Genomic DNA, 26,929 nt, shown 5'->3' on the forward strand with positions numbered 1-26,929 from the left:
AGAATGTTTTAAGTAAGCTTATGACTTTGTGTTTAGCCACATGCATAATCAACATAAGCCAAATGCAATTTGGGGCCACAGGTGGACTCTCCTAGGTGATGCTACCCTGGCATACAGGCTGGGTCCATCCATTCCGATTAGATTCTGGGTTTGTGCCTCAGACGTAGTGGGCCAACACCGAGGGAAGGGGACCCTTCCATAAGATACACCCCACTAAGCCAGGTGCCACAGGGTGCATGCACAGCTCTTCACCCACACTCTCAACCTCTGCCTCTGGACAATGGGTGCAGCCACCCACACCCTAGGCGCTGGCCTCCACAGCTGCGATGTCTGCATCACTCCTGGAAACCCGACGCTGCCGGGAGCGCCCTGGAGACACCCAGCAACAGTCAGGAGGGCAGCAGATGATCGTGGCCGCAGGGGCAAGGGTGCGTATGTCCAGGGAGTCGCGTGCCAGGCGGATGCCGGGAGCGCAGAGGCCACAGCCAGGAGCCACGAGCCTGGGCGCGGGTGTGTGCGGAGGAGCCACCAAACGGACGCCGCTGCGCCGGAAGGAGGCCCGGATGCTGAGGCTGAAGAGCCACTCGGTCTGACGGAGCGCTTCAGCACCAGCTTGCAGTAGCTGTAGCAGCAGTGCAAGCCCGAGGGGCGTTCTGGGTAGAGACGTCCTGGTCAAGGGGGCCGAGAGCAGGGGGCGGAGCGAGCACAGGGGGGAGGGGGAGCACAGGGGGCGGGGCGGAGCCGGCCGAGCCCTCCAGGCCCCGCCTCCTGGTCAGCGCCCAGGCGGCAGGCGCGTTGTTGGTTTCGGGTTGTCAGGCAGCGGAGGCGGAAGAGCGACCCGAGGAGGTGACCACGGTGGAGGTGCGTCTCGGTCATGCCAACTGTCGCGTCCTGAGGCTCTCTACCTGCCGCAATCATGAAGGACAGCGGTGACTCCAAGGACCAGCAACTCATGGTGAGACCCCCCCACATCAAGCTCCTCCTTGGTCCCCTTCACCAATTTTGAGACCTGACAACTTCACACATAATGTTCACTAAGGACAGACAAGAGACGGGAGTCTGAGACTGTGCAGAATAACTTTGCCCAAGTTCTACAGAACAGGTGGCCAGAAGGTATGGCGGAGCCTCCTGAGACTGAGAAGTTAGGACCCCACTTTCCTCTCTCCAAGCAGAGCCTTCTTTGGGCCAAGACTCAGAGGTCAAGACCAAAAAAGAGACCTGAGCTGTTGACTGAGAAGAAAGCTGGGAGTTTCTAGTGAACCAGGGTGCTTAAACCCAGCCAGGTCTTGCTTTGAAGGAGGGCAGAGCCACAGATAGAAGGGGGAAAACCCCTGAAACAGCACCAGCACCAAGTCTGGAGTAGCTAGCTACAGGCTATAGCACAGGCTCTGTCCAAATCAGTACTCTAGATACTTCAAAGAAATGTTGGAATCCACTTAGATGGTCCCCAGGATCTCCTGGCCTGTGATGGATGAGAAAATGGCAGTGAGGGTAGGGTAGGGATAGGTCGAGATCAAAGGCAGAGATTCCTGGCTATCAATGGTGGAAGCTGAAGCCACAAGAAGAAGCCTTGGTACTTGCGGGATCGGTGGAGATTTCTCTCTCCCAGCCCCTAGCCTTTGATCTGCAGAAATGGTCCTGCAGCAGCAGCAGCAGCAGCCAGATGGCAGGGCAATGTTAGCACAATGCCCCTATGTGGGGAACCTGCTTCTGCAGAGGGAAGCTTGGACCCAGCCCCAGGGGCCAGTCCCAGACTCTGTGGCACCCTCTCTGGCAATGAGAATGTCTTCTTTGAAAGGGTTTTCTCCAGAACACTCATTGTCACTAGAGAAGGGGCCTCCCTCCCACAAGGCGATCCAGCCAGGAGGCTGATAAGGACAATCTGTCAGGCTGTGCGGATGAAATGAACTGAGAACTTTTGTGTCCACCCAGTATCCAGCAGGTGCCTCTCTTTGTTCAGCGGAAGAAAAATCTCCCTACTCCCTAACTCTGTTCTTTTGGGAGACACATGTATAGGGTGAAGACCCACCGTCTCTGTCACTGACCAGGAAATAAAGAGCAAAGAAGCCCTAAGTGGCTCTCTCTTGGGAGTGTTAGGATGGCATCTCAAGTTGTTAGGGTAGCAAAGGGAAGATATCGGTCCCATCTTAAGTTCCAAGCCCTTCCTATCATACCTCACTTGTAGATGCAGACAGGTGGCCCTGGTCCCCAAGGCCCCAGATTTAAGCCCAAGGGAGTGGCAAGTGTTTAATTTGGGCATGTGACTGATGCAGTCTGTGTAGAGTTTTCCTCCTGGGGTGCAGGGTTTTGAAAAGAGACATAGACTCTGACTCAGCCAGACACCCTATGCACCTGCTGTTCTGCCTTAGGCAATACTCTCAACCACAGTTTTCTTCAGAACCAAAGAGTCAGAGTTGGTTGGATACTGGAGAACACAAGACTGTCATGGAAGGAATTCAAAGACTTCTCATCCCCCACCCCCGACCGCCACCATGGCCAAGTGTGGTCCTTGTAACCCAGGGCTCTTGTCTTCCTCCCAGGTGGCACTTAGGGTCCGGCCCATCAGTGTGGCTGAGCTGGAGGAGGGAGCCACCCTCATCGCTCACAAGGTGGACGAACAGGTACTTGGGGCTACAGCCAGGTGCTGCAGGTAGAGGCCTGCTCTGCTTGATTGACACACTTGGCTGGACAGCAAGAGCTCTGTGTCTCACTGCACCCCTGGGTGGGTTAGCCACAGCATCACCAAGGTTTCTTCTTCCAGGAAGACTTCCTAAATCAGCCCAAGGAATGCTAAGAGTATTTGGAGCCAGGGTGGTTCCGGGTCATAGAATATATTTTGGTGTGCATGGTGTAAAACTCTCCCATCTGCTATCCACAGAGCATATATTCAGATGCCCATCTCGAGAACATGCAAGTTTGGCAAAGTCCTTCACCATCTGCTCCCCGGGTCCATGTCACCAAGATGAGAGAGGGCATATAAGGCAATAATTATTCATAAAGAACCTACAGCATGCCTGGGACTGTGGTAGAAACTGGAAAAGCACTCCAACATGAAAAGCCCCACTCTCCCTGTGTTGCAGAAGTTTTCCCATGGGGAGAGAAGATGAGGCACTGATAAGAATTAAAACAAATGAGGGTTTGTAGCCTCAGAGGGCTAGGAAAAGAGGATGTGTTGCCAGGCGAGGAATAAGGGGCGCTGGACCTAGGCTGGGGAGATAGCTCAGTGGTCAAAATGCTTGCCTCATGGGCATGGGGAGTTTGGATCCCCCAGAACCCACATAAAATGCCACAGAAATGTTTGTGGGTGTGGTGGCAGTCTTGGAAGGCAGAGACAGGGAACTGGCAGGGTGAGCTAGCCGACAAGAGTAGCAGTATCTGTCAGCTTTGGAATGGATTAAGAGACCCTGCCTCAGTGCAGGATGTGGAAGGGTGGACAAGAAGGTGGAAGCGTGATTCAGGAAGAACACAGTAGAAGTTAACGTCAGTGTTAGAGTTCCACGTGTACACTGCATTCAATGCACTCATACCCACATCGTGCACACAGACATACAAACACACAGGAAGGAAGGAAAAAGAACAAGATGAGGAGAAGTAGTGATGAAGCCAGATGCGGTGGTGATGTCTGTAATTCCCACACTCGTGAGGCTGAGGCAGGAGGATCAGGAATCCCATGCTACCCTGGACTTCAAGTCAAGACCCTGTCTTAACTGGAACTGGAGTGTGTTACAAAGAAGAAAGCTTTCTGGATGGTGGTGGTGCATGCCTTTAGTCCCAGCACTCAGGAGGCAGAGGCAGGCGGATCTCTGAGTTTAAAGCCAGCCTGATCTACAGAGTGAGTTCCAGGACAGCTAGGGCTACACAGAGAAACCCTGTCTTGAAAATAATAATAAGGATAATAATAATAATAATAATAATAATAATATAATAATAAGATGATGATGATGATGATAAAGAAGTCTCAAGAGGGAAAATTGCAACCAGAGGGACTTGCAGTGTGCAAGATCCTTGATGTGCGGCTGCAGTTCAGTAAGAAAAAGCTAGCGTCGCTCAAAGAGAGAGATAAGAGGTAACATAGGGGACATGTGACACAGATAGGGCCCAAACCAAACTCTCAGTCAACGTGGCCAAGGTGCCTGTCTTATGTTTGTTTGGGTAGGTATTCCAAAATTCAGGTACTAGAGTGGTCCTGGACACAATGGTGGGAACTGGAACGGGTTCGGTGTAACAACCTGACGGTGACCCTTGCCTGTGCCCAGAGCTGTATGGCTGGCTACTCTGAGTGCTGGGCTCGCTGGTTGTGCTGTGGGACAGGCTCTGGGTCAGGGAGCATTGAGTGGAAGCTGCAGAGTTGAGAGAGGCTGTGTTCAGATGCTGCCCTAGGCTGGGTCCTTTGGGCTGGGCTCAGGAAGCCCCAAATGATTTTTCTCCTTTGCCCCTTTCCTCAAAGCCCTTTGGGAAAATAGAGGTGTCTGGAAGAGCCCCATATGGTGAATAGAGCAGAGAGAATGTATGTAGACAGTACAGGAGCCTCAACTCTAAGTGGGGAAGACAGTCCAATGTCTTCTTTTCCAGTGGTCTGTGTTTTTTTTTTTGATGTTGTTTGTTTGTTTGTTTGTTTGAGACAGTGTCTCACATAACCCAGACTGACTTTGAACTTACTTTGTTGCCAGAGATGACCTGCTCTTCCTGACTCTTCTTCCCAAGTGCTAAAATTACGTGTGTGCACCACCATTCCGGATTATGAGATGCTGGGGATTCCACCCAAGGTTCTGTGCACACTAGGCAAACACTCTGCAAGACTTTTTTTTTTTAACTTTTATTTTTTATCCTAAGAGTGGGGCTAGGGATCGGATTCATGCACATCATGGTGCATGTTTGGGGTTCAGAGGGCAGTTTGGGGAACTGGTAGTCTTCTCCCACTTGTGGCTCCCTGGGATCAACTCAGATCATCAGACTCAGCAGCAAGCAACTTCGCCACCCACTGAACCAAGGCAGGGTTTCTCTGTAACTTTGGAGCCTGTCCTGGAACTCACTCTGTACACCAGGCTGGCCTCGAACTCACAGAGATCTGCCTGCCTCTGCCTCCCGAGTGCTGGGATTAAAGGTGTGTGCCACCACCACCACCCAGCTTGAGCCGTCTTTCTAGTTCCCACAAAAGGACTTCTTTGGAAGGTCTTTGCTTGTGTCTGCTCAGTGCCTGGTGCACAGGAAGAACTCCATAGATGTCAGTCTGGTCCGTAGAAAAGGAGGTCCCCAGAGCTGCTGCTTTGGCTGTTGAGAGGGGTCGGCTAGAAGAGGCAGAGCACTTGGGAGGAGAAACCTCCTTCTAGACAAGGCCATTCCCTATTTGTCCATCTGCTTCGGAGGATATCAGGTTCACAGGTTGGGACAATGGTGTCTCTCTTGGCTGTTCCTGGCTCCAGGCCACCTTGGGGGTTGATCAATACAAAGTGATGGGAACAGTCCCTGTTAAGTGCCCACGCCTGTCAGACACTGGCTTCTTCTGTCTACGAGGGCAGAGGGAGGGTCGCCCAGCCCTGCTCTAACCCACTCCAGGGAGCTGCACCTCCCACCAGGCCAGAGCTGGGTCAGCCTGACAGGCTGTTCTTTGTCAGCTGAGGCTCTTAGAGCGCTGTCTAAGCACAATGGCACAGGGCTCTTCACACCGCCCCCTGCACACTCTGCCCTAGCTCCCCAGAGGCTTCCAACCGGATTAGTACAGGAGGGCCTGGCCTAGCCCCTCTCGCTGCTGCCTGGGAGTGGCTACAGCCTCCTGAGTAAGCTGTCTCTTGGCACACAGGCCATGGCAACTAGGTGTTTAAGACATGGGAATCCAAAAAACCAACATGGAGGAGAAGCTTCACTGCCTCCTGTTCTGATCATCCCCCTGGTCCTATACCTCTCTCAGAACCTCGCTGTTCATCTGTCCCTCTCCAGGGATGCATGGCGCAGAGGAAGGCTCAGGGCTGTAACTCAGACAGACCAGTTGTCTCTCTTTTCTTCTCATCACCCCCTTCATCGTAGGGCATGATGGCCGGGCAGTGGGCTGAGCTAGCCCAGGACAGTATGTCAATGGTGATGTGGCTGGGCTCCTGTGGCCAGCACAGTGCCCTGCCCCTCTGAAGAAGAGGTCAGGTAGGATGCTTATCTGCTTTCCATTGCTCCCTGGGCTTTGGCTGTCCTGGACCATCTGAGAGGCTCGCTAAACCAACTCCCTAGGGGCTTGCATGGTAGATAGGTCCTACTTCTTGCTTCCTGTCTCTCCTCGGAGCTGAGTGGGTTCCTCTGTGGGTGTCATCTCAAAGTGAGGGAATCCAAGGCTGTCGTACCTCCCAGGAGCTCAGCCAGCTCATTGATCATCAGCAGATAGTCCAAATTTCCACAGCTCACCTGTCAGTGGGTTCTAAGTAGGAAGAGTTGGAGGGGACTCAGTTACTCACGGACTTCAGCCACTATGAGGGGTCTGAGCCTACCTTAGGACTCAGCATATCCTCTGGAGCTTGGTAGCCTGTAGCAATGAGGTTTCTCAGAAGAGGGCATGCCAGCAGGCCAAGAGGCCAGTGCGAGCCCAGGGCTGTATCTTAATTGTTTGGGTGCTTGCCTAACTCACACAAAGCCGTATATTCAATCCCCATCAGCACCTTACATGGTGGCACACCTGTACCCCTGGCATGTAAGAAGTAGAGGCTGGATGATCAGAAGCCCATGGCCATCCTTGGCTACATAACAAGTGTGAGACGGGGCTGGAGACGTGATGAAACCCTGTCTTAATAAAAATTAAAATGACAGAAAGAAACATATACAGACAGACAGAAAAAGAGAAAGAAATGAAAGAAAGGAGGAAGGGAGGGAGGAATGAAGGGAGAAAGGGAGGGAGGGAGAGAGGGAGGGAAGGAGGAAAGAAGGAAGGAAGGAAGGGAGGAAGGGACGGAGGGAGGGAGGAAGGAAAGAAGGAAGGAAGGAAGGAAGGAAGGAAGGAAGGAAGGAAGGAAGGAAGGAAGGAAGGAAGGAGAAGGAAAGCAGGCAGGCAGAGAGCAGGGCAGGCCAATGTGTGTCTGGATTCTGAGAATGTTGAAGCTGGTCTTGGATTTGTCAAGGAGCTAGCTCCAGTGACTTCCAGGCTTGAGATCACAGAGTCCTAGTACAGTTCAGGACGGTGATCTTCGTGCCTCTATTAGAAGAGTCTTCATCAGAGGGTCTGTGTGTGATGCTTAAACATGGTGCCTGTCCTAAGGAAGCGGGCATGAGAGTAACTTCTCTCAAAGGCTGAACTGTGGGGTGACTTCTGGGCCCAGGGTTGAGTAAACCCCTGCCTGCCCACCACGTCCATTTTCTACACCAAAGCTCCCTTCACTCCCCCGTGGCTGCCTTCCAGTGGGTGCCCTCCTGGAAGGGTCTCCTGCCTTTACAGCTCCTGGGGTAAGATGGATCCTGTAGCCAGAACCTCCCAAGGAAGCCAAGAAAGCAGAAGGGGCCTGGAAAGTATCCCAGGTAGGGGTGGAACTCCGGACAAGCAGCCACCTGCTCCTCTCACACACCCCTCCCAAAGCCTCCTCCCAGCCCCCCAGACTGTGTTTATCTGTAGGATTTAAATCAACCAGTGATATGTATAATCCCATAATTAGCCCTTGTCCAACTGCCTATTTCTGGGGTCCTGCTGGCCACACAAGGGCTCTCCAGGGGGCCCACAGAGGGGACAGAACAAGTGAGGGCAGGGGAAGTGCAAGGAGGGTGACATGGGGCAGAAAGGCTACAATGCTGGGCCCGGGACCCAGCCATGTCATCCCTGGCTGGGTGCCTGAAGGCTGTTAATGACTCCCGGGCCTCTGCCACCTGTCAGAGGACTGGAGAGTGAGCTGGGTTCCATCCACCTCAAGAGCTATGGAGAGGATTATAAGTGAGGCCAGGAAGCCATTGTGAAAGATAAATACAGTATAAAGTAACAGATTCCAGAGGTGAGCTGGAGCTAGCCCAGAGGTGAGCTGGAGCTAGCCCAGAGGTGAGCTGGAGCTAGCCTACTTGCTGCCTCGGGCACGGTGGGCTATGAGGCTCCGTACCATCCATATAGAGAGGCTTCCAGGCTCCATAGATCCTTAAGAGCAGAGCATAGTGGGTAATGAGCAGGGGATAGTGCAGGTTTAACTACATCCCAGGCCATCACTGCTTCCCAACTCTCTATCCCTTTGTATGTCCCCGTGATTGGATCATAGTCTTCATGTCTGGCTTCATTTCCTTAGTATGACGCTTTCAAGGTGTATGAATATTATAGCTTGTATCAGAACGTCACTCTTTTTCATGACTGCTCGTATTTTAGAGGATAGACACACCATAGCTTCTTTACCCATTCAGCAGTTGACGGGCATTTGAGTTGTTTCTGATTCTTTGGGCTCTGGTGGATAACGCTATGAGTATGCAAGGGCTCCTACACTGGGATGGGTACCAGGAGAGGCTGCTTGCTACTGCAGGCTTGTGGGCCCACCTCTCCAGAGATTTTATGTGATTCCGGGTGGTACCTGGGAAATCTGTGATCAGCGTTCCTTGGGGGTCTGTGATAAAGCAATCAGCAGGCTCCCCGAGAGACACATTAGACTACCTTTTAGGTCACGCCTCCCATTGTCTGGAGCCTCGGGGTTCTCAGAGTCCTGGAATCAGATGGGGTCCTGACTAGTACATCAGCCAGATGTAACTGTGCCCTCAGCAGCTGCCTGGGCCTTGGTGACTTTATGGGCCCAGTGGGCTCTGCTTTTCCTGGCATCAAAGTCTTCTTTTTCAGCCCTCATGAGTCTCTGCATCTACAGCTAGAAATGTGACCGGCAATGGGCGTTTTCATTCACAGAAATCCAGAATCAGTCTTTGGGGTCTGATAGTTACCCAGAATGGGGGTTCTGTTCTACTTCCACCTGTCGGTATAAAGGGACTGTGCACCTGGGTCTCTGGACTGAGGATGAAGCCAGGGCAACCTGAGACTTCCTGAGTAGGCTGGAGTGTCAGTGTGGCTTCCTCTGTCGTGGCTTAAGCCCAGACAGTCCCCCTATACTTCCAACTGGGCCAGATTCACGGCCCCACAAAAGCGATGTCTCTGGCTCGAGGCCACGTGATACATTGTCTCTGATATCTGAAAGGAGCACCTCAAGCAATGGATCTAGAATTCCCGATCATAGCCAGGCGGTGGTGGCGCACGCCTTTAATCCCAGCACTCGGGAGGCAGAGATAGGCAGATTTCTGTGAGTTCTAGGGTAGCCTGGTCTACAGAGTAAGTTCCAGGACAGACTCCAAAGCTACACAGAGAAACCTGGTCTCAAAAAAACAAAAGCACAAACAAACAAACAACCAAAATTCCTGATCGCATCTGCATTGACCTAAGAGCCGGGCCAGAGTGAAGACCTAGTTGGGGAGGCCCAGAGCTGCCTGGCCCACTGCCGAGTTAGTTAGACCCAAGGGCTGCAGAGCAGCTGAGCCCGGAGGGAGCTCCATGGGTGTGTAGGTAAGCACCATTCAAGTTCAGGCTGACTTTCACCCATGTGGAAGTGAGCTGCCACTTCCTTCCTTTGCCATCTTTCACCGATGTCTTCAGTGAACTCTCCTGGCCAAGAGCAGAGAGTCCCTGGTGCCTGTGCACACCTTCGTGCTTTGGGTTGTGGCCACACCCACTTCTCTGAGGCAGGATAGCTGTCTTGAGGAATCTGTACATGAGTTTGCAATGTGTAAGGAAGTGCATGGGGCTGTGGTTTCAGTGACAGTTTATTGCCCCACAGGTCTGGTGCCCAGAAGGCTGCGCAGACCCCTCTGCTGGGCTCATAGGTGGCCATGTCTTCCCTGCCTCTCCCTATCACCTTCCACCTATGCAGAGCTGTGGTTTGGTTGTTTGTTTCAGGCAGGGTCTCCCTAGGTAGACCAGGCTGGCTTCAAACTTCCTGTGATCCTCCTGCCTCTGCCTCCTTCATGGATGGCAGGCACGAACCATGAGGTTTGGCTCTCTGGCACTTTGTGACTAGGTGTTCACGGTGGCTGGGCTGTGGACTACATTAAACTGTGATCGTAGCGCAGCGCACTGGTCGGTTAGATGCAAAGTAGTTAGGTTCTGGGGCCCGGATTTCTCACCCTCAGCCCATCCCTGCTGCTCCCAGAGAGTGACTGGGCAGACAGCTGTCTGGGGCAAATGCCGACTTGCCAGGGGGTTAATTGTGCTCCCCATCTCGACCCCAGATTCATATGTTGGAGTCCTAACCCTAGGGCCTTAGTCGGGGCTTTTAAGGAAATGCATACCCACTGATGTGGTTACCTAAGTGAGGATGAGGTCACGCTAAGAGTACAGTGGTGCTGGGCCGTGGTGGTGGCGCATGCCTTTGATCCCAGCAGTTGGGAGGCAGAGGCAGGGGGGATCTCTGAGTTCAAGGCCATCCTGGTCTACTTAGTGAGTTCCAGGACAACTAGAACTATACAGAGAAACCCTGTCTGGAAAGAAAGAAAGCCATAGAAAATGAGAACGCACATGCCAAGCCATTAGCAAGGTGCCCAGAACACCCCAAACCACTTCCAAAGGCAGCCTTATTCAGCAAACGTCCTCAGGCATATGCTGTGTACTAGCCAGGGTGACATTCAGAGGGCCATTGTGAGCTCACAGCAGGCCCTGGGTCTGACTGTGAGGATGCCCAGCGAGGAAGACCAAAGGCGAAACGCCAGGCTTTCCTTCCAACCTGCATTTCTCCCTAAAGACCAAAGACCATGTCTGGCATCTCACCTTTGCTTGCTCATGTTTTTCTCTAGAATGTTCTTCTTCCACTTCCCCCCGACCCCACCACCTCTCTTGACTGTCTCCTGCTCATTCTTGAAAATACAACACCAATGTCATCCCTTCCAGGCTGTCTTTCTGTCCTGGCAGGGCTGGATTTGGGGGTCTCTCCTCTCCACACCAGCTCTCTCCTAGTTCTGAATCTGAGAGTCTCAGGTGCAGGACTCCAGGCCTCATCTTTCAGTTTCTCTAAAGCCTTTCCCATATCTGGGGCACACACTGTAGGGGCTTCACAAATGAGTTGCACTGGTCCGAACACCCCAAGCAGGTCTCCGTGGCAGCCCAGGCTCCCTGCCCAATCCTCATTGGCTCAGCCCTCCTTCACCTGGTCAAGGGGCACAAGGGCTCCATTGTGTGCTGCGGTGGCCCGGAACAACAGTGATATTCTGGGGCTTGGTATGGGGGCCGGAGTCCTGACAGATGGAGCCCAAACAAAGCCCTCATTAAGGGGGATTGAGGGTGACAGGTGGGGTGACAGTGCTCTGATACGGGAGCTTTCCATCATCAAAGAAACTGGGTGTCCAGGTGAACTTGGCAGTGTCTGAAAGTCATACCGAGGCCATCTATTATGGTGGGTGAGACCACATACTGTTCGCTCTCCCCAGCCAAAGCCCCTTGAGGCTCTGTGTCCAGGGGAACCCCAGTCCCCAAGATGAAAGTTCTTATAGCTGGCCCTGCTCCTGTTGCAGCCCTTGGGGACCCATGCCAGGGTCCCCAGAGCCAGGGTTTGTCTTCATCTGGGTCTGAAGTCTGAGCGGGGCTCAAGCTGTTGATAGCCTGGGACAGGGATCAGACCCTACGGGGCGGGGGGGGGGGGGCTTGGAGGGTTCTGGGGCTGATGCCCTGAGGAGGGGCCGGTGGCTGAGGGCAGGTGAGTCCCTAGGGAACAGTGCAAGCCCTGAGCTTACAGTGGCTTCCAGCCTTTAGCCACCTAGGAGGAGTCAGAGTTGGTGGCCTTTCCCTACCCAAAGGCCCCACCCAGCCTGTCTGTGATCCTTCCCTCTAGCTAACTCACCTGCAGCCCCGTCTGATTCACAGAGACTTCTGTCTCCTGGGGAGTCACCCTCCCCTGGAGAACCACAGAAGGGGCCCTGCAGTTGTCTGAGGTTTGTCAGGTGAGTTCAGAGAGCCCAGGTGCAGGTTGCTCCAGGTATCGCGCGGTGTGCGTGTGCGTGTGCGTGTGTGTGTGTGTGGGGGGGGGTGATCCCAGGATATGAAATGTAGAGAGGAGTCTACTGGGAATCCCAAGGCCCTTGTCCTCCTAAATCCTCAGGCCTGACTGGAGGACTCAAGGGGTCCGCTGAGGACCTCCTAAGCTCCTGGGTTCACTTGAACATATAGGCTGGAATCCTGCAGCCTCATCTTCACCCTCATTACCAACCTCCGCTGCCTGGCCTATTCACAAGGCCTTTGGAATAGTCGTGAGTCTCGGCTGTCCTGCTTATCCCTGTGAAGGGTGGAGTGGGGGCATAGCTACTGTCTCTGCGTTCTCCTAATTGCCCTGCACCAGCCAGCTCCCTTCCCTCTTGGCCCCTGTGAGGACTTACCATCATGTTCCCTAAGGTGGAAAGAGCACCCAGAACCCATGTGGGAGCAGTGGTGGGTGGGGGTTGGGGGGCTGTCGGGCGACGTAGACCATGAAAACTGCCAAGGCGCCCCACAAGACCCTGTGGCAGCAGAGGGAGCAGGAGAGGTTAGGGGAGATTCAGAGGATGAGCTGGTAACACCCTGAGAGGAGAGGTTAAGGGAAGGTTCAGAGGATGCCCTGGTACCACCCTGAGAGCCAAGTGGCCAGAATCCCCCACTCTGGCTCTGCCGTTTCCAAGCGACGAGATGCCAGGTTGAGAGTAATCATGAGAAATCCACATTGAGGGGCTCAGTAAAGACCTGGTGTTGGTTGAGTGTGGTGGTGTATGCCTGTCATCCCAGCGCTCAGGAGGCTGAGGCAGGAGGATTGCCCTAAGGTCAAAGCTAGCAGCGCCGTCTTGAAGAAAAAATAAATAAATAAACAAACAAGGCTTTTTAGTGTGCCCTAAGTTCGAATGTTGGTGTGCACCAGGAGTGATTGGCAGTGTGTACTGGGAGTGAAGGCGCCCCCTCTGCCCTCCTTGCCCCCACTCCCAGTAGAGGGTGGATTCTGAGGCCAGCCACCATCTAGCCCCTGGGAGCAGCCCCACCTCGTTAAGTAAGAACCATGGGACGGCTTATTTCCCCTGGCTGTCTGGCAGAGCCTGGTGTCTAGGGAACCATGCCCGGCACTCCAGGTGCCAGGCATCTCTCAGGGGGCACCGATGTTGTGTAAGGGAGCCGCCGATGTTGCCACTCTCAGCCTGTCTTCTGTTTGTTTCATTTTTACCACCCTACGTTTGATAGCAGGGTCCTGGGGTAGGGCAGTTGGTGACGTCCCATTGCCTGCCTCTTCATGACTCCTTGAGAGAGGATCCCTGAGGCTCAGCGTGTGTTACACACTTTGTCTCATGGGCTCTGTACAGCCCTGAAGGAGATTACACCACCATTTCCTCCCCTGGGGAGGGGGACTAAGGCTCAGGCAGATCCCCATGCAGACATGAGGTCACTCTGCTAATGAGAGGTAAGGCTAGGATTCAGAGTGCATCCCTAGTATCACCTTATACGCCTACTCCCTTTGTCCCTATGTCCTCCCCTGAAACTCAGATACCCCCTAGAGTACTTGAGTGTTTTCTGACGTTTCCTATCTCAAACCCTACCCTAGACCAGGAACCCCAGCAAGAACTGAGCCGTTTGCCTGTATTCCTGCTTAGAGCCCTCAGCAAAGCTCAGCACACTGGGACCTGGGCAGATGCCTGGGCAGAGTGGAGTGGGCTCAGAGATTGTTCTTAGAACATGGGAGGAATACTGCCAGCCCCGTTCTATGCCTTAATGCATGTGCGCACACACATACATAGAGTACAGCTACCCCAGCACTCCAGGAACCGGTCGAACCCCAGGCTAGGGTCCTGCAGTCTCTCTCTCTAATCCCAGGTCCTGACCAGGGATGGAGTTATTTTAAGTTCACACAGGAGGGACTCAAGGCCACCTGCTCTTTTCACACATGTCACCTAGCTGTCAGCAGCTCTTTGCCTGCCTTGTCCTACAGTGGAAGCTGGTCATGGAGGACCACGCAGGGTCCAAGAGCCACAGAGCTACAGAGATGCAGTTACGTCTGCTGGTTTTGCAAGATAGTGGTGGTGGTGCCTGCCTTTAATCCCAACACTTGGAAGGCAGAGGCAGATGGACCTCTGAGTTCAAGGCCACCTTGGTCTACAGAGCAAGTTTAGGATAGCCAGGGCTACACAAAGAAACCCTGTCTCGCAGGGAGGAGGGAAAGAAAGAATCTTGTGGTTTGGAACCCAGGCCCTGGGTTCTGAGTTCTGTCCCTCCACAGGCTAGTGCGTAGCCTGAAAAGGGGCCTCTGGACTCTAAATTCCTCACTGTCAGGTGGAAGCACGACCCTTCCTGCTCCTGAAGTGGGATAAAGCAAAGCTGCAGTAGAGATGGGAGTGTTGTGGGCAAAGTGAATCTTGTCACAAAAGATGTGTTATGACAACCAGCGGTGTTGCTGTTCCTCCTTGGGTAAAGGCAGCACGGGAAGTGGTACTGTGGTTAGTGGAAGAGGCCTTGGATCCTGGGTTCCCTGTAGATCCCACCCCCCTCACACACATACACACCATTCTCTGCTGCCTTGGGATAGCGCCATCTTCAGGGGACAGTCACTCATCGCCAAAGAGGCCTTGTCTCCCAAGCACCCAGACTGAAGCCCAGAGAGCAGATAGTGCCGGGAGAGGTCTGCACGCTGTGGGGACTCCAGGTGACTGTGGTCTTCCTCCTCGGGAACATTTGCAGATGGTGGTTCTCATGGACCCAATGGAGGACCCTGACGACATCCTGCGGGCACACCGGTCCCGGGAGAAGTCGTACCTATTCGACGTGGCCTTTGACTTCACTGCCACCCAGGTGAGGGGGTGCCTGGTCTGGAAACACAGGAAAGATCCCACCTACACTTCGCCCTGCCAGGAAGGATTCTCAGGGGACCCTGCTCACCTTTTCTCCAATATTCACTCAATGATCCACTTTCTGGGACTTTGCCCATTTGTAAAAGTCTACACGTATTTACACGGCCTCTCACCTGAACATTTTCACCGTCTGACACCACGTGACAGATTACCTGTGCACCTGCAAGACTGCACACCGGCTTTCTGTAGAAACACTCGTGGTTAGCACTCATGTGCCAACTTGCATAGAGTAGCCACATGCGCTGCTCCACAGCTGGCCTCTGTGGGCCAGGACTGTGAACCCCATCTGGTATGGAGAGAGCAGGTGTGGGACAGACTCAAGAAAACTGACACCCTCCTAGGGATCCCATCTTGCCCATCTTCTGGATGCTCTCAGGAGCTGACTCTGCACCCTCAGAGCAGGGGTGGGGGTGGGGGAGCCACCTGTAGAGGAGGCTTCTCGGGTGTCCTGAGTCCTCTTGCAGGCTGGTGCTCCCCTGAGGGGTGTAAGCAGAGCCTCCCTTCCTCCACTCCCTCCACTCAGCTACCTCTAGCTTGGGAGTCCAGGGACAAACACTTCACCTGTTCACAGCCAGGACCTGCCTGGGGGCACCTGCGTCTTGCCCTTGTCCTGTCTCAGACCCCCAACAAGTCTCTTCTCCCCTGTAGGAGATGGTGTATCAAGCCACCACCAAGAGCCTCATTGAGGGTGTCATCTCAGGGTACAACGCCACTGTGTTTGCCTATGGCCCTACAGGTGAGGAGGAAACTCGGGCACAGACAAGGGCTGCAGCACCCTTATTGTATCCCCTGAGAGCCAAGTACTTCACCGTCCATCCTGAGTAGGGTCAGGAATGGAGCATGGGAATGTCCAAACCTTGAAGCCTCCTGCCACAAAGACCCCAACTCCTCAGCCGTCTGGGAGGGTGCATCCTCATGGACAGCTCAAGTTTCCAGAAATAGCTCCCCAATAAGGCTTCACCCCTGCTTCACCTCCGCCTGGCCCCTGCCCTGCCGACCACCAACCTGTCCAATCCAGGCTGTGGGAAGACCTACACCATGCTGGGCACTGACCATGAGCCGGGCATCTATGTTCGGACCCTGAATGACCTGTTCCGAGCCATTGAGGAGACCAGCAATGACATGGAATATGAGGTGTCCATGTCCTACCTGGAGGTAAGTCCCCACCAAGCGTGGCTAGGAGGCTTAGAAGATAGGATGGCACCTCCCTAGAGCCAGTCCCTGGCAGTTCAATACTGGGGTGCTCAATATGCCTGCTCCCCACCCCACATCTATAGCATTAGCCCCACTTGATTAGCCCCACAGAGTCAGGCATGGTGGCGCATGCCTTCAGTCCCAGCACTCGGAGGGCAGAGGCAGGCCATTCTCTGAGTCTAAGGTCAGCCTGACCTACAGAACAAGTTCCAGGACAGCCAGAGCTGTACAGAGAAACCCTGTCTCAAAAACCAAAAACAAAAAATAGAGACACAAAGAAGTTAGGCAACTGTCTTTGTGGAACACAGTGATGACAGAGCAGGGATGCCAACTTGGGACGCCGTGACTACAATGTGGTATTGCACTTCACAGTAACGTGGGCAGTAAGCAGTTGGGCTACCATTCTCAAAAGCTCACCTTGCAGCCAGGCTGTGGTGGCACACACCTTTAATCCCAGCACTCGTGAGGCAGAGGCAGAGGCAGGTGGATCTCTGTGAGTTCGAGGCCAGCCTGGTCTACAAGAGCTAGTTCCACGACAGGCTCCAAAGCTACAGAAAAACCCTGTCTCAAAAAACCAAAAAAAAAAAAAAAAGCTCACCTGTCCTAATACTTTGAAGCCAATGCTTAAGCCATTGTGGGTCATGACCCTTTGGGGATCAAACAATCCTTTCACATTATAATAACATACATATACATATATAATACACATATATACACATATAATAACATACATATACATACACATAAATATACATTTAGGTATTAGATATTACATTATAATAACAGTAGCAAAATTACAGTTATGAAGTAGCAACAAAACTAATTTTTTTTTAAATATTTACTTATTATGTATACAATATTCTGTCTGTGTGTATATCTGCAGGCCAGAAGAGGGCACCAGACCTCATTACAGATGGTTGTGAGCCACCATGTGGTTGCTGGGAATTGAACTCAGGACCTTTGGAAGAGCAGGCAATGCTCTTAACCACTGAGCCATCTCTCCAGCCTAACAAAACTAATTTTATGGTGGGGCAGTGACTACAACATGAGGAACTGTAGTAAAGGGTCGCAGCATCAAGAAGGTTGAGAACCCCTGCCTTAAGCAGACATTTTCCCATTTAGGACTTCATGAGTTGAGAGGTGATCACAGAAATCAGGGTGGGAGGGCGTAATCTGAGCCAACAAGCCAGCCTCCATCTGGCTCCTCTGAGAGCTGATAATCTCCAGGGTGCTGGCTCAGAAGGAATGGTGAGGGGAGCAGCCAGCAGGTGTTTGCTCAGCCAGCTGGGCTTGTCTTGATTGGGGGAGGGGGGACAACACAGCATCAGAAGCAGCCTGAAGGTTGCCCAGCAACAAGCTGAGCTCCCTCATCTGACCAGGGATCAGGTCCCTGTGTCCAGCCCAAGTCTGCAAGGGGGAGCCTCGGCGGGGGGAGGGGAGGCGGGTTCTGAAACCCCCTGCAACATTGACTTTGAAGCCTCTACCATCATGGAAAGGGAGCCATTCCCCCAGCTAGGACTTCTCTCATACACGGGGCCTGGGCTCCAGCAAACAGAAGCATGTAGTCCTTCTTCTCTTAGGGTGGAGGGGACCCCATGACTGCTCCAGACCTGGACTTCTTGTCCTTCATCTCCCTCCCCTTTCTCGCTGTCCCATCAGATCTACAATGAGATGATCCGGGACCTGCTGAACCCCGCCCTGGGGTACCTGGAGCTGCGGGAGGACTCCAAAGGGGTGATCCAGGTGGCCGGAATCACTGAAGTGTCCACCATCAATGCCAAGGAGGTAAGTCTACAACAACTGGCTAGGGACTGTGGGCAGGACCATCAGTCTGAGGGACCAAAGCCAGGGAGCTCCTGGGAGAGAGATACCCTGAGTGGTGGCAGGGGATGTCACATCACCCGTCATGTCCTAACACCCTCACCCTAGTAAGTAGACAGGCCATACAGTTTCTCCACTTACACAGAGACCTGTCCAGAGAGAACTGTCCAGGCCTCCTAGCCCACCCTCGGAAGCTAATAGGTTGGACCTCTCCAAGCTCAGGCTCCTCTCTACAGGGCTCCCAACAGTCACCTGCATCTCTCCTTGCCAGATTATGCAGCTGCTGATGAAGGGGAACCGGCAGAGGACCCAGGAGCCCACAGCTGCCAATCAGACATCCTCCCGCTCGCACGCAGTGCTGCAGGTGGCGGTGCGCCAGCGCAGCCGGGTCAAGAACATCCTGCAGGAGGTGCGGCAAGGCCGCCTGTTCATGATTGACCTGGCCGGCTCGGAGCGTGCCTCCCAGGTGAGGCCTGCTCCAAGGATACAGAGGAGTGAGGGCTCCCCAGACAGAAGCGATTGACAGGCAGGGGTGATGGCCCTCCAGGGGAGGCCAGATTTCAGAAGAGGAAGGATGTCAAGGAGAGGTTAACTGGATGGGGCAGTTGGAAAAGGGTGTCTCAAAGATGTCAGGATACAAATGGTGTCCCCAGAGTGAGGGGCTGAGCAATGGACCTGACATCTTGAAGGGATGGGCTGCTCAGGGAAGAGGATGAGGAGAGGGAAGAGCAAAGCCTCCTTCCCTACCATGACACCTCTACCTTCAGGGACCTCAGGAGCGAGGCCATGGTCTACAACCACGACCATTGGGGTGTTGTTGGGTAGCTGAGTGAAACTTAAGTAGGTTATCCCACAAGGCTATAGTCATATCCCCTGCTGTCTCCCCAGACACAGAACCGGGGACAGCGCATGAAGGAGGGAGCCCACATCAACCGCTCTCTGCTGGCCCTGGGCAACTGCATCAACGCGCTGAGCGACAAGGGTGGCAATAGGTACATCAACTATCGGGACAGCAAGCTCACCCGGCTCCTGAAGGTACCAGAACAAGCTGGGCCTGGGCGCTGACATCAAGAGTGGGCCTGCCAGACCAAACATAAACAATGTACAGCTATTCCCTCTCGGATTTCAAATGAATCACCGAGTTCATTACGCATCAGTAATGCCTCATGCAATGTTTGAGGCTCCCTTAAGCTGAAACGGTCCATTCACTGTTTATCTGAAATTTGATTACAAGCAGGTGCTCTCTATATTTCTGGCAACTCTCACCAAAGCACAGGTAGAGAACGAAGAAGAGCTGTGCCAGGATCTCCCCCCGGGGCTATGAGTCAAAGAGAACCTAGATTGGGAGCCTTTGTGATGGTCAGCCTTATAGCCAATGAAGCTGCATTTTGGGGCCATTTACTCATGGCATGGCCACTCTTTGCCTTCAGTTACAAACACAATATCAACGAGTTCCCAAGCCTTGCTGGGTTCAAGGGCTTCTTCCCACCAGGGCTAAAACCTCCCCGGTGGCTTTGTGAGTTGGGAGGATTACATTTACAGATAAGGAAATTGAGGCATAGACAGGTTAAGGAATTTCCCTGCAGGCTTAAACTTTGTAAGCACTGAAAACAAGATCCCAGCTGAGGGCTGTTGGCTTGCGGAGGCCTGCATCAGTCTATCACAAGGACCACGTCCACAAGCCAGGGCAGTGGGAATAATTGAAAATGACCACCACTATATACATATGTTCATGTCGTGTGTGCATGCATGCCTCTGTCTGTGTTATGTACATGTGTGTACACACAGGGAAGGTGTGGTGCACAGCCTTGGGGAGCCTCTGGGGGAGGTGGCCTCCAGCACGTCACATCCCTGTCCCCGCAGGACTCGCTAGGTGGGAACAGCCGCACAGTGATGATCGCCCACATCAGTCCAGCAAGCACTGCCTTTGAGGAGTCCCGGAATACCCTGACCTACGCTGGCCGAGCCAAGAATATTAGGACTCGGGTGAGGGCCCTTGGACTACCCCCAAGGCACACCCTCCTGGACTGAGATTTGAGGTCCTGTGAGGATTCGTGCCAGCCATGCCTCTCTTTCTGCACTGACCTCGTTAGCCAGGCCAACACCATCCCAAGCCCTTTGCCTGCATCCCCAGCCCCGGCCCGCCTGCCTGGAGCCCCTGTTCCCCAAAGACCCTCTTCTGCCTCTCACTCCAGGCTTACCCCCATCCCATCCCTCTCCCTTCCCTGCCTCTTCAGAGGTTACTCAGTCCTCTGTATGTCCAAAGCCTGTCATCACCATAGTCACGATAAAAGGCTCCTTACCTAGTGCCACTCTGAGTGCCGTCAACCACTGTCCTGTTTGACCTCAGAACCAGGCAGGAGTTACTGCTTCCCTACCGTACAGTTTAGGATAAGGAAGCTGAGGACATCAAAGCTAGTTGAGGACAGCGCTACAGAGCTGAGTCAACCTGGCTTCCAAGTTCACGGTCAAACTCATGTCCCTGGCCAGGAAATCAATCTTAGCCTGCGTGGGTATCGGGGGGGAAGAATGACTGACTTTGAAGTAGTGTGTAATGAGCCGTCTTCCAATACCTACAACTCCCCCCGACATTGTCCTGCAGCCTCCAGGAACTTCAGGGAGACAGGCTACACGATTATAGTGAACACTGCAGCCCAATATTAGAGGGCAGACACAGGAGAACCAGGAGTTCAAGGTCATCCTTGGTTACACAATGAGTTCAAGGCTAACCTGGGCTACGGGAGACCTATGGTTTTTTTTTTTTTTTAAAAAGCAAGTAATTATTTAATTGATGCTAACAATAGGTGCCAAAGCAAGCAAGGGAAAGAAGTAGGGATGAGCTGACTGTTGTGGATATGGAGAGACCAGCAGAATTTCCTGGCTAAAACAGGGCACTCACACAGAAATAGAGTCCAAAAAGAAAAAGAAAATCTCGGGGCCGGAGTGATGGTTTAATGGTTCAGAGCACTTGCTGCTCTTCCAGAGGACCTGAGTTCAGATCCCAGCACCCACATCGGGCATTTAACAACTGCCTAGAGTTCCAGGTCCAGGGGACCTTACCCCTTCTTCAGGCATCCATGATCACACACACAAACTCCCACAGAGACACACATGCACACACATAAAGTAAAAATAAAAGATAAAATCGGGGGGGGGGGGCGGGAAAGAATCCGCGGGGCAAGATTTCAATACCCGGTGAAGGAATGAGCCCCTTAGGCAGTAGGGAGCCACTGAGGTTGAAGAGTAAGTAGGCTTGGAACTTTAGGATTACAGGTCTAACAGAGACACGCAGAAATGATAGGAGGCTGTGGGGATGGGGGCAAAAGGGACAGACATTGCTGTCACTGAAAAGGACTGGCAAAGGGGAGAAAAGAGAAAGGCGTATCCCACAGGCAGGCCTGGCTCCTGGGGTGGCCATACCCCCTCATCCCGCATCCTGGGCTCCCGACAGGTGAAGCAGAACCTGCTCAACGTCTCCTACCACATCGCTCAGTACACCAGCATCATCGCGGACCTGCGAGGCGAGATCCAGAGACTCAAGTGCAAGATCGACCAGCAGGCGGGGCGGGGCCAGGCCCGGGGCCGCCTGGACCGGGGTGACATTCGCCATATCCAAGGTATGCACATGCCCCTGCGGGTCTGGAGGTGAGAGCGTCTCTCAACACCCCTCTCCAGGCGGCCTTATGAGGTTCTAACCCTGGCTCCTCTGGCTGAACGGCCCTGGAGCCGTCCCCTGTGATATGGGACCACACCTCTGTTTTGCAGAGCTTGTAGATGGGATGGGATGGTCTGAGGAGATTACATGGGGGCTGCCCTGTGGGGCCCAGAAGGCTCCACTCACTGAGGCTTGCCTGTTTGCTGTGATGGTTTCCCAAAAGATAGCAGAGAAACAGGGATACCCTTTTGTAGTCGGCACAATCTTAGTTTGTGTGGGAGAGCAAGAGTCGTTTTGGGGCTGCAGTCTGAGGATGCATTGGGGGGGGGGGGAGAGGAATCTAAGAAGCCGGAAGTGGAAGCGGTGGTCTAGGAAGAAACTGGGGGACAGAGCCCCGGGTCAGCTTGAGCTGGCCCCTGCGCTGACTCCACTCCCTCTCCTCAGCTGAGGTACAGCTGCACAGCGGGCAGGAAGGGCAGGCGGAGATGGGACAGCTTCGGGAGCAGCTCATCGGCGCCTTCCACGAGCAGATGGATGTGCGGCGGCGCCTGCTGGAGCTGGAGAACCAGGCCATGGAAGTCCAGATTGACACCTCCCGGCACCTACTCACCATCGCGGGGTATGCTTTCCCTGACCCGGGACCCTCCAGCCCCACCCCAGATTCAGGTTTGTCATGGAGGGAGGAGCCTGGAACATAGAAACACAATGCCCTGCTCCGTGAGCCGAATCTTGTGTGTATCTCTCTCTCTCTTGGCGGGGACGGCTGGCAGCTGGGAGCATGAGAAGTCACGTCGGGCTCTCAAGTGGCGGGAGGAGCGAAGGAAGGAATCCTACACCAAAGACGACAGCGAGAAGGACTCAGACACAGGAGATGAGCCGGACAACATGGAGCCACCAGAGGTGGCGTCAGCTCGGGAAAACATCGCCGCCCTGGTGGGCGAACAGAAGAAGCTGCGCAAGCAGAAGGTATACGGGGTGGGGGGGGTGGTGGCTTGGGGGCGGGGGTGTGGTCAGGAGGAGGGGCGGAGACCAGAGAGCTCAAGCCACAAATCCTGGGTGACTTTGTTAAGTTTCTACATCTCTGTGTGTCTCACAGTTCTAAAATGGGAGGGCCCATGATGGTGCCCGAATGGAGTCTCTGGAGACAGTTCTAAGTTAATGCTTGGCATAAAACAAAGACTAAGGAAATGGTAGTCAATATAATAACACATTTTTTTTAAACCTTCTTTGGTGGAGTAAGGGCTGCCACAGGGCGTGGTTGAATCAAGTGGGCACACAGGTGCCGAATAGTTTGCGAGACTATTTGAGGGCGTCCCCCAGAAGGCCTGAGGCCAGGGCCTGGCTGGGCAGGTGGGACTAGCCTAGCGCTGACCTGTGCCGCGTTCCCCGCAGCTGGCGCTGGAGCAGCGCTGCAGGGAGCTGCGAGCGCGGGGCCGGCGCCTCGAAGAGACGCTGCCTCGGCGCATCGGCTCCGAGGAGCAACGTGAGGTGCTCAGCCTGCTGTGCCGCGTGCACGAACTGGAGGTGGAAAACACCGAGATGCAGTCGCACGCTCTGCTCCGCGACAGTGCTCTGCGCCACCGCCGCGAGGCCGTGCGCCGCCTGGAGCAGCACCGCAGCCTCTGCGAGGAGATCATTCAGGGCCAGCGGCAGATCATCGACGGTAGGGCCAGCCCAGCGCGGGCCTGGAGCATTGTTTGAGGGACCGGGGGGACCATGCCGAGCCCTCAGCTCCCCTTCCCTCACATACAGACTTCAATCTGGAAATTCCCCGGCACCTGGAGGAACTCTATGAAGTCTACCTTCGGGAACTGGAGGAGGGCAGCCTAGAGAGGGCCACGATCATGGACCGCGTGGCCTCCAGGGCTCTGCAGGTGGGCGCTTGGACCAGCCTAAATGAGGTTCCCCATTCCTGGGCATTACTGCCTGGCCTGAAACTTGTTCCCACCTAGGGTCACAAGGTCAGGACTGACCATCTGAGATATCACAAGTGACCACTAGTCCAATAGGATAGTTTTTAATCCCAACACTTGGGAGGATGAGGCAGGAGGATTGAAAGATTGGCCCAGTCTGTACGGCAAGATTCTGTATCACAGAACAGATAGATGGATTAATTAATTAATTAATTGATTTCTAAAAATCAAGGAGAAATGGACCCAATGCTCTAATGGGTTCAGGCCATTGAGCTGTGCCACTCACAAACAATGCCTAGTAAACCCCTAGTAGACGCTCAGAAGGTCTGAGGACCCAGAGGACAGGCCCGGGGCCCTCCAGAGCTTGTCACCCTGTTGCTACTGGGGCCAAGTCTTCTTTCTGCTCACTTTTATCATTGTCCTTCCCCACCCTCCACCCCACAGGACAGCTCCTTGCCCAGAATCACTCGGCCTGGGACCACACTGACCCCGGACTCTGACCTGGAGAGTGTGAAGACACTGAGCTCTGAGACCCAGCGCCCCCAAAACAACACCCTACCCCCGCTTGGCACAGAGAGGTGAGGTTTCCTGATAGCTACCTAACCTGTGTGCACAGTGTCAGCCCCGGAAAGGGCTCAATAGGGAAGACGGTGTCAGAAACAGTGAGGCGGTGCAGGGGTCTGCAGCCGGGATCTGTAGGTTCTCTCTCCCTTGGCACCAACAGCTTCTCTGTGGGGGGGGGGGGGGTGGACTTTGGTGTGACTTGCCTGGTCAGTCTTGCCTCCTCCTGTTCCTCTGCCAACCGCAGTGAGTCCTACCTCGTGTTCAAGGCCAGTCCCAGGGCCTGGCAGGCGAAGCATTCCTCCATGCCCACTCCACCTCCCATCCAGGTGGGCACCCTGGTGACCCAGCAGGTGAGTTCTGGGTGCCCCAAACGATGGGTGGATTTCTTTCCAAAAAGGCTAGCACCTCCAAGACCACACAGCCCTCTGTAGAGTGCGGTGTGGGGTCCCTGCTGTCTTCAAGGCCTTCCCCTTTCCAAACGGTTCACCCCCTAGGCCCCACCACAGGACAGCCTGGGCAGCCAGATCAACTCTTCCCCGGACAGCAGTGAGAATCTGTCAGAGATCCCTCTGTCCCATAAAGGTGGGTGTGCCCTACACTTCACATGCCCTGGCCACCATTGCTTGACATTGCCTAAACTGCTCAGATGACCAAGCCCGAAGCTCCTTGCTTCTCTCTGCCCCTGCTGAAGGTACCCATTTATTGGCTGTACCAGAAGGACTAGCCACCTGCTAAGGACACACAGAAGATGGGAAACAATCAGAAATTAAAATAGGGACACTTGGCCAGGCATGGTGGCGCATGCCTTTAATCCTAGCACTAGGGAGTCAGAGGCAGGCAGATCTTTGTGAGTTCAAGGCCAGCCTGGTGAGTTCCAGGATAGGCATCAAAGCTACACAGAGAAACCCTGTCTTGAAAAACCAAAAAAGAAAAAAATTAAGGACCCTTTTTCACCCCTTTCCTACTGGATTCTAGCAAATTCTTTTAGAATCTCTGCTCCCTAGACAATTAAACTAAAACCATAAAAACCGTTGTCTAGACCATGTGGAGGTTTCATTTTTTTATTTTGGGATCAGGTCTAAGTTGCCGAGTTGGCCAGCCTTTGCTTTTTGTTTTGTTTTGTTTTGTTCTTAAGAATAGGGTCTCACTATGTAGCCCAGGCTATCCTGGAACTCACTACATAGACCAGGCTGGCCTCAAACTCACAGAGATCTGCCTGCTTCTTCTCTTCCAAGTGCTGGGATTAAAGGTGTGTGGCACCATGTCCAGTCAGTCTTGAACTTTTGATCTTTCCACCTCAGCCTCCTGAGGAGCTAAGATCACAGTCCTATGACATTAGTCTAGAATCCCAGTGTCTCAGTTAATTTTTGCCCATTTACAAATGAAATTGAGGTTCTGAGGGGACAACCCAAGTTTCTCGAAGAGCTAGCGAGTTAGGGTTCTGGGGGTGAAACCTGTGAGTCCTGGCTCTTGCTCACTTTTGACCTCTGAAGAAGGGGTGTGGGAAGTGGCCTTGACCTTAAGTTGGATGTCTGTTGTAGAGAAAAAAGAGATCCTGACCCGGACTAAGTGTATCTCGGTGAAGGCCGCCCAGCGGCGCTCCCGGGCCCTGGGATCGGAGGGGCGCCACCTGCTGGCACCTGCCACAGAGCGCAGCAGCCAGTCCCTGAACTCGTTGAGCGACGCTGACGATGTTCGCCCCTCGGGTCCGCTGGCCTGCAAGCGGCCGCCCAGCCCCACACTGCAGCATGCTATCAGCGAGGACAATCTATCCAGCAGCACCGGCGAGGGCCCCTCTGGGGCAGTAGGACCTCGAGGTGATGGCACTGGACCCTGGGTGCGTGGTCAGAAGAAAAGCCTCAGCAAGAAAAGGGAGGAGTCACTGGAGGCGAAGAAGAGGAAGCGGAGGTCTCGGTCCTTCGAGGTCACAGGACAAGGGGTGAGGCCAGACTCAGGGGGGAGATGCCTGCGCCCACTCCTAATGGGTGAGGGTCTAAGGACTAGCTCCCTCCAGAACCTACAGGACACTACACCCAGAGGCCCTGACCTAAAACACAATCCCCAGCCTGATAAAGCAGCTAGGACCGGGTTCTGTAGCTGAGCGCTAGGCGTCTCTCCATCTATTTTCACGGTTTCCCAACTGTACAGCTGTCTCGTCCCAAGACACACCTGCTGGGGCCTCACCCCTCAGAGGGCGTTTCAGACCGGAGGATGCCAGTGTGTGGGCGGCCATCCCCTGGTGTCAGACATCTGGGAAAGGTCACACTTCCTCTGGCCAAGGTCAGATTTCCTCCAAGCCAGAATACAGGTCAGTACCAACAAAGGAGGAATTGAGGTGGGAGAGGCCTTGACCAGCTCAAAGGGGAAACCTGCAGGGTGCTTGCCACTAGCTGGAACTATGGTCTCCGGAGCGATATGGGCAGGGTTAACAAACTGGGATTGATCCCCTAAGAAGTTCAAGACCAACTGGATGTTGTGGGGGAGGGAAAGCACTCCTCAGCAACTGATGCTGGCTTTTCCTCTCTCATAGGCTCTGGAAACCCCTCACCCCTTCCTGTTCCCCCCAACCCAGCTGCTGTTTCCCGCAGAGCCACACGTGGGCCCAGCCTGCCCCACGGTTCAAGCACCCTTGGCAAAGATGGCCGCCTCCGGCATAATTGAGTGGCCCTGGCGCCTACTCTTTGGCCTGCAGGACTGACTGGGAGGTGGGAGCTGGACAAATGGGGATCCCATGAAGCAAGGGCGTAGGGGAATGGGCTCCCATGACCCGGAATCGGTTCATGCTCAATGCCACTAGAAAGAGAGACTGAGCCCCACCAGCTTGGCCTCCCAGCCCCGGACAGAACACTGTTGCCAAATCCTTGCACAGACCTGAGGCCAATCTTGGCTTCAGCAGTGGGGGAAGAGGAGCTGTCAGTGAAATGGGGTTCCAAGGCCCACCGTGGGCAAGGGTGGGGCT

The 26,929-nt window shown here is 54.0% G+C and overlaps 1 protein-coding gene across 1 annotated transcript; it reads left to right on the forward strand.

Moving 5' to 3' along the window:
- The first annotated feature begins 750 nt into the window (after positions 1–750).
- On the forward strand, positions 751–26,909 carry Kif19 (kinesin family member 19). The gene is made up of 20 exons (XM_050140518.1): positions 751–955; positions 2,541–2,621; positions 14,654–14,764; positions 15,472–15,559; positions 15,842–15,978; positions 17,677–17,802; positions 18,110–18,304; positions 18,727–18,873; positions 19,702–19,824; positions 21,290–21,455; positions 21,938–22,112; positions 22,264–22,459; positions 22,886–23,156; positions 23,246–23,367; positions 23,851–23,984; positions 24,215–24,320; positions 24,465–24,552; positions 25,512–25,909; positions 26,119–26,278; positions 26,501–26,909. Exons 1-20 carry the CDS (start codon positions 917–919, stop codon positions 26,629–26,631), a joined length of 2,994 nt encoding a protein of 997 aa, XP_049996475.1. The 5' UTR covers positions 751–916; the 3' UTR covers positions 26,632–26,909.
- Positions 26,910–26,929: the final 20 nt, after the last annotated feature.

The sequence above is a fragment of the Alexandromys fortis genome, unplaced genomic scaffold (genome assembly GCF_014885135.2).
Source record: "Alexandromys fortis isolate MF-2015 unplaced genomic scaffold, M_Fortis_MF-2015_v1.1 scaffold_39, whole genome shotgun sequence".
Lineage (NCBI taxonomy): Eukaryota > Metazoa > Chordata > Mammalia > Rodentia > Cricetidae > Alexandromys > Alexandromys fortis.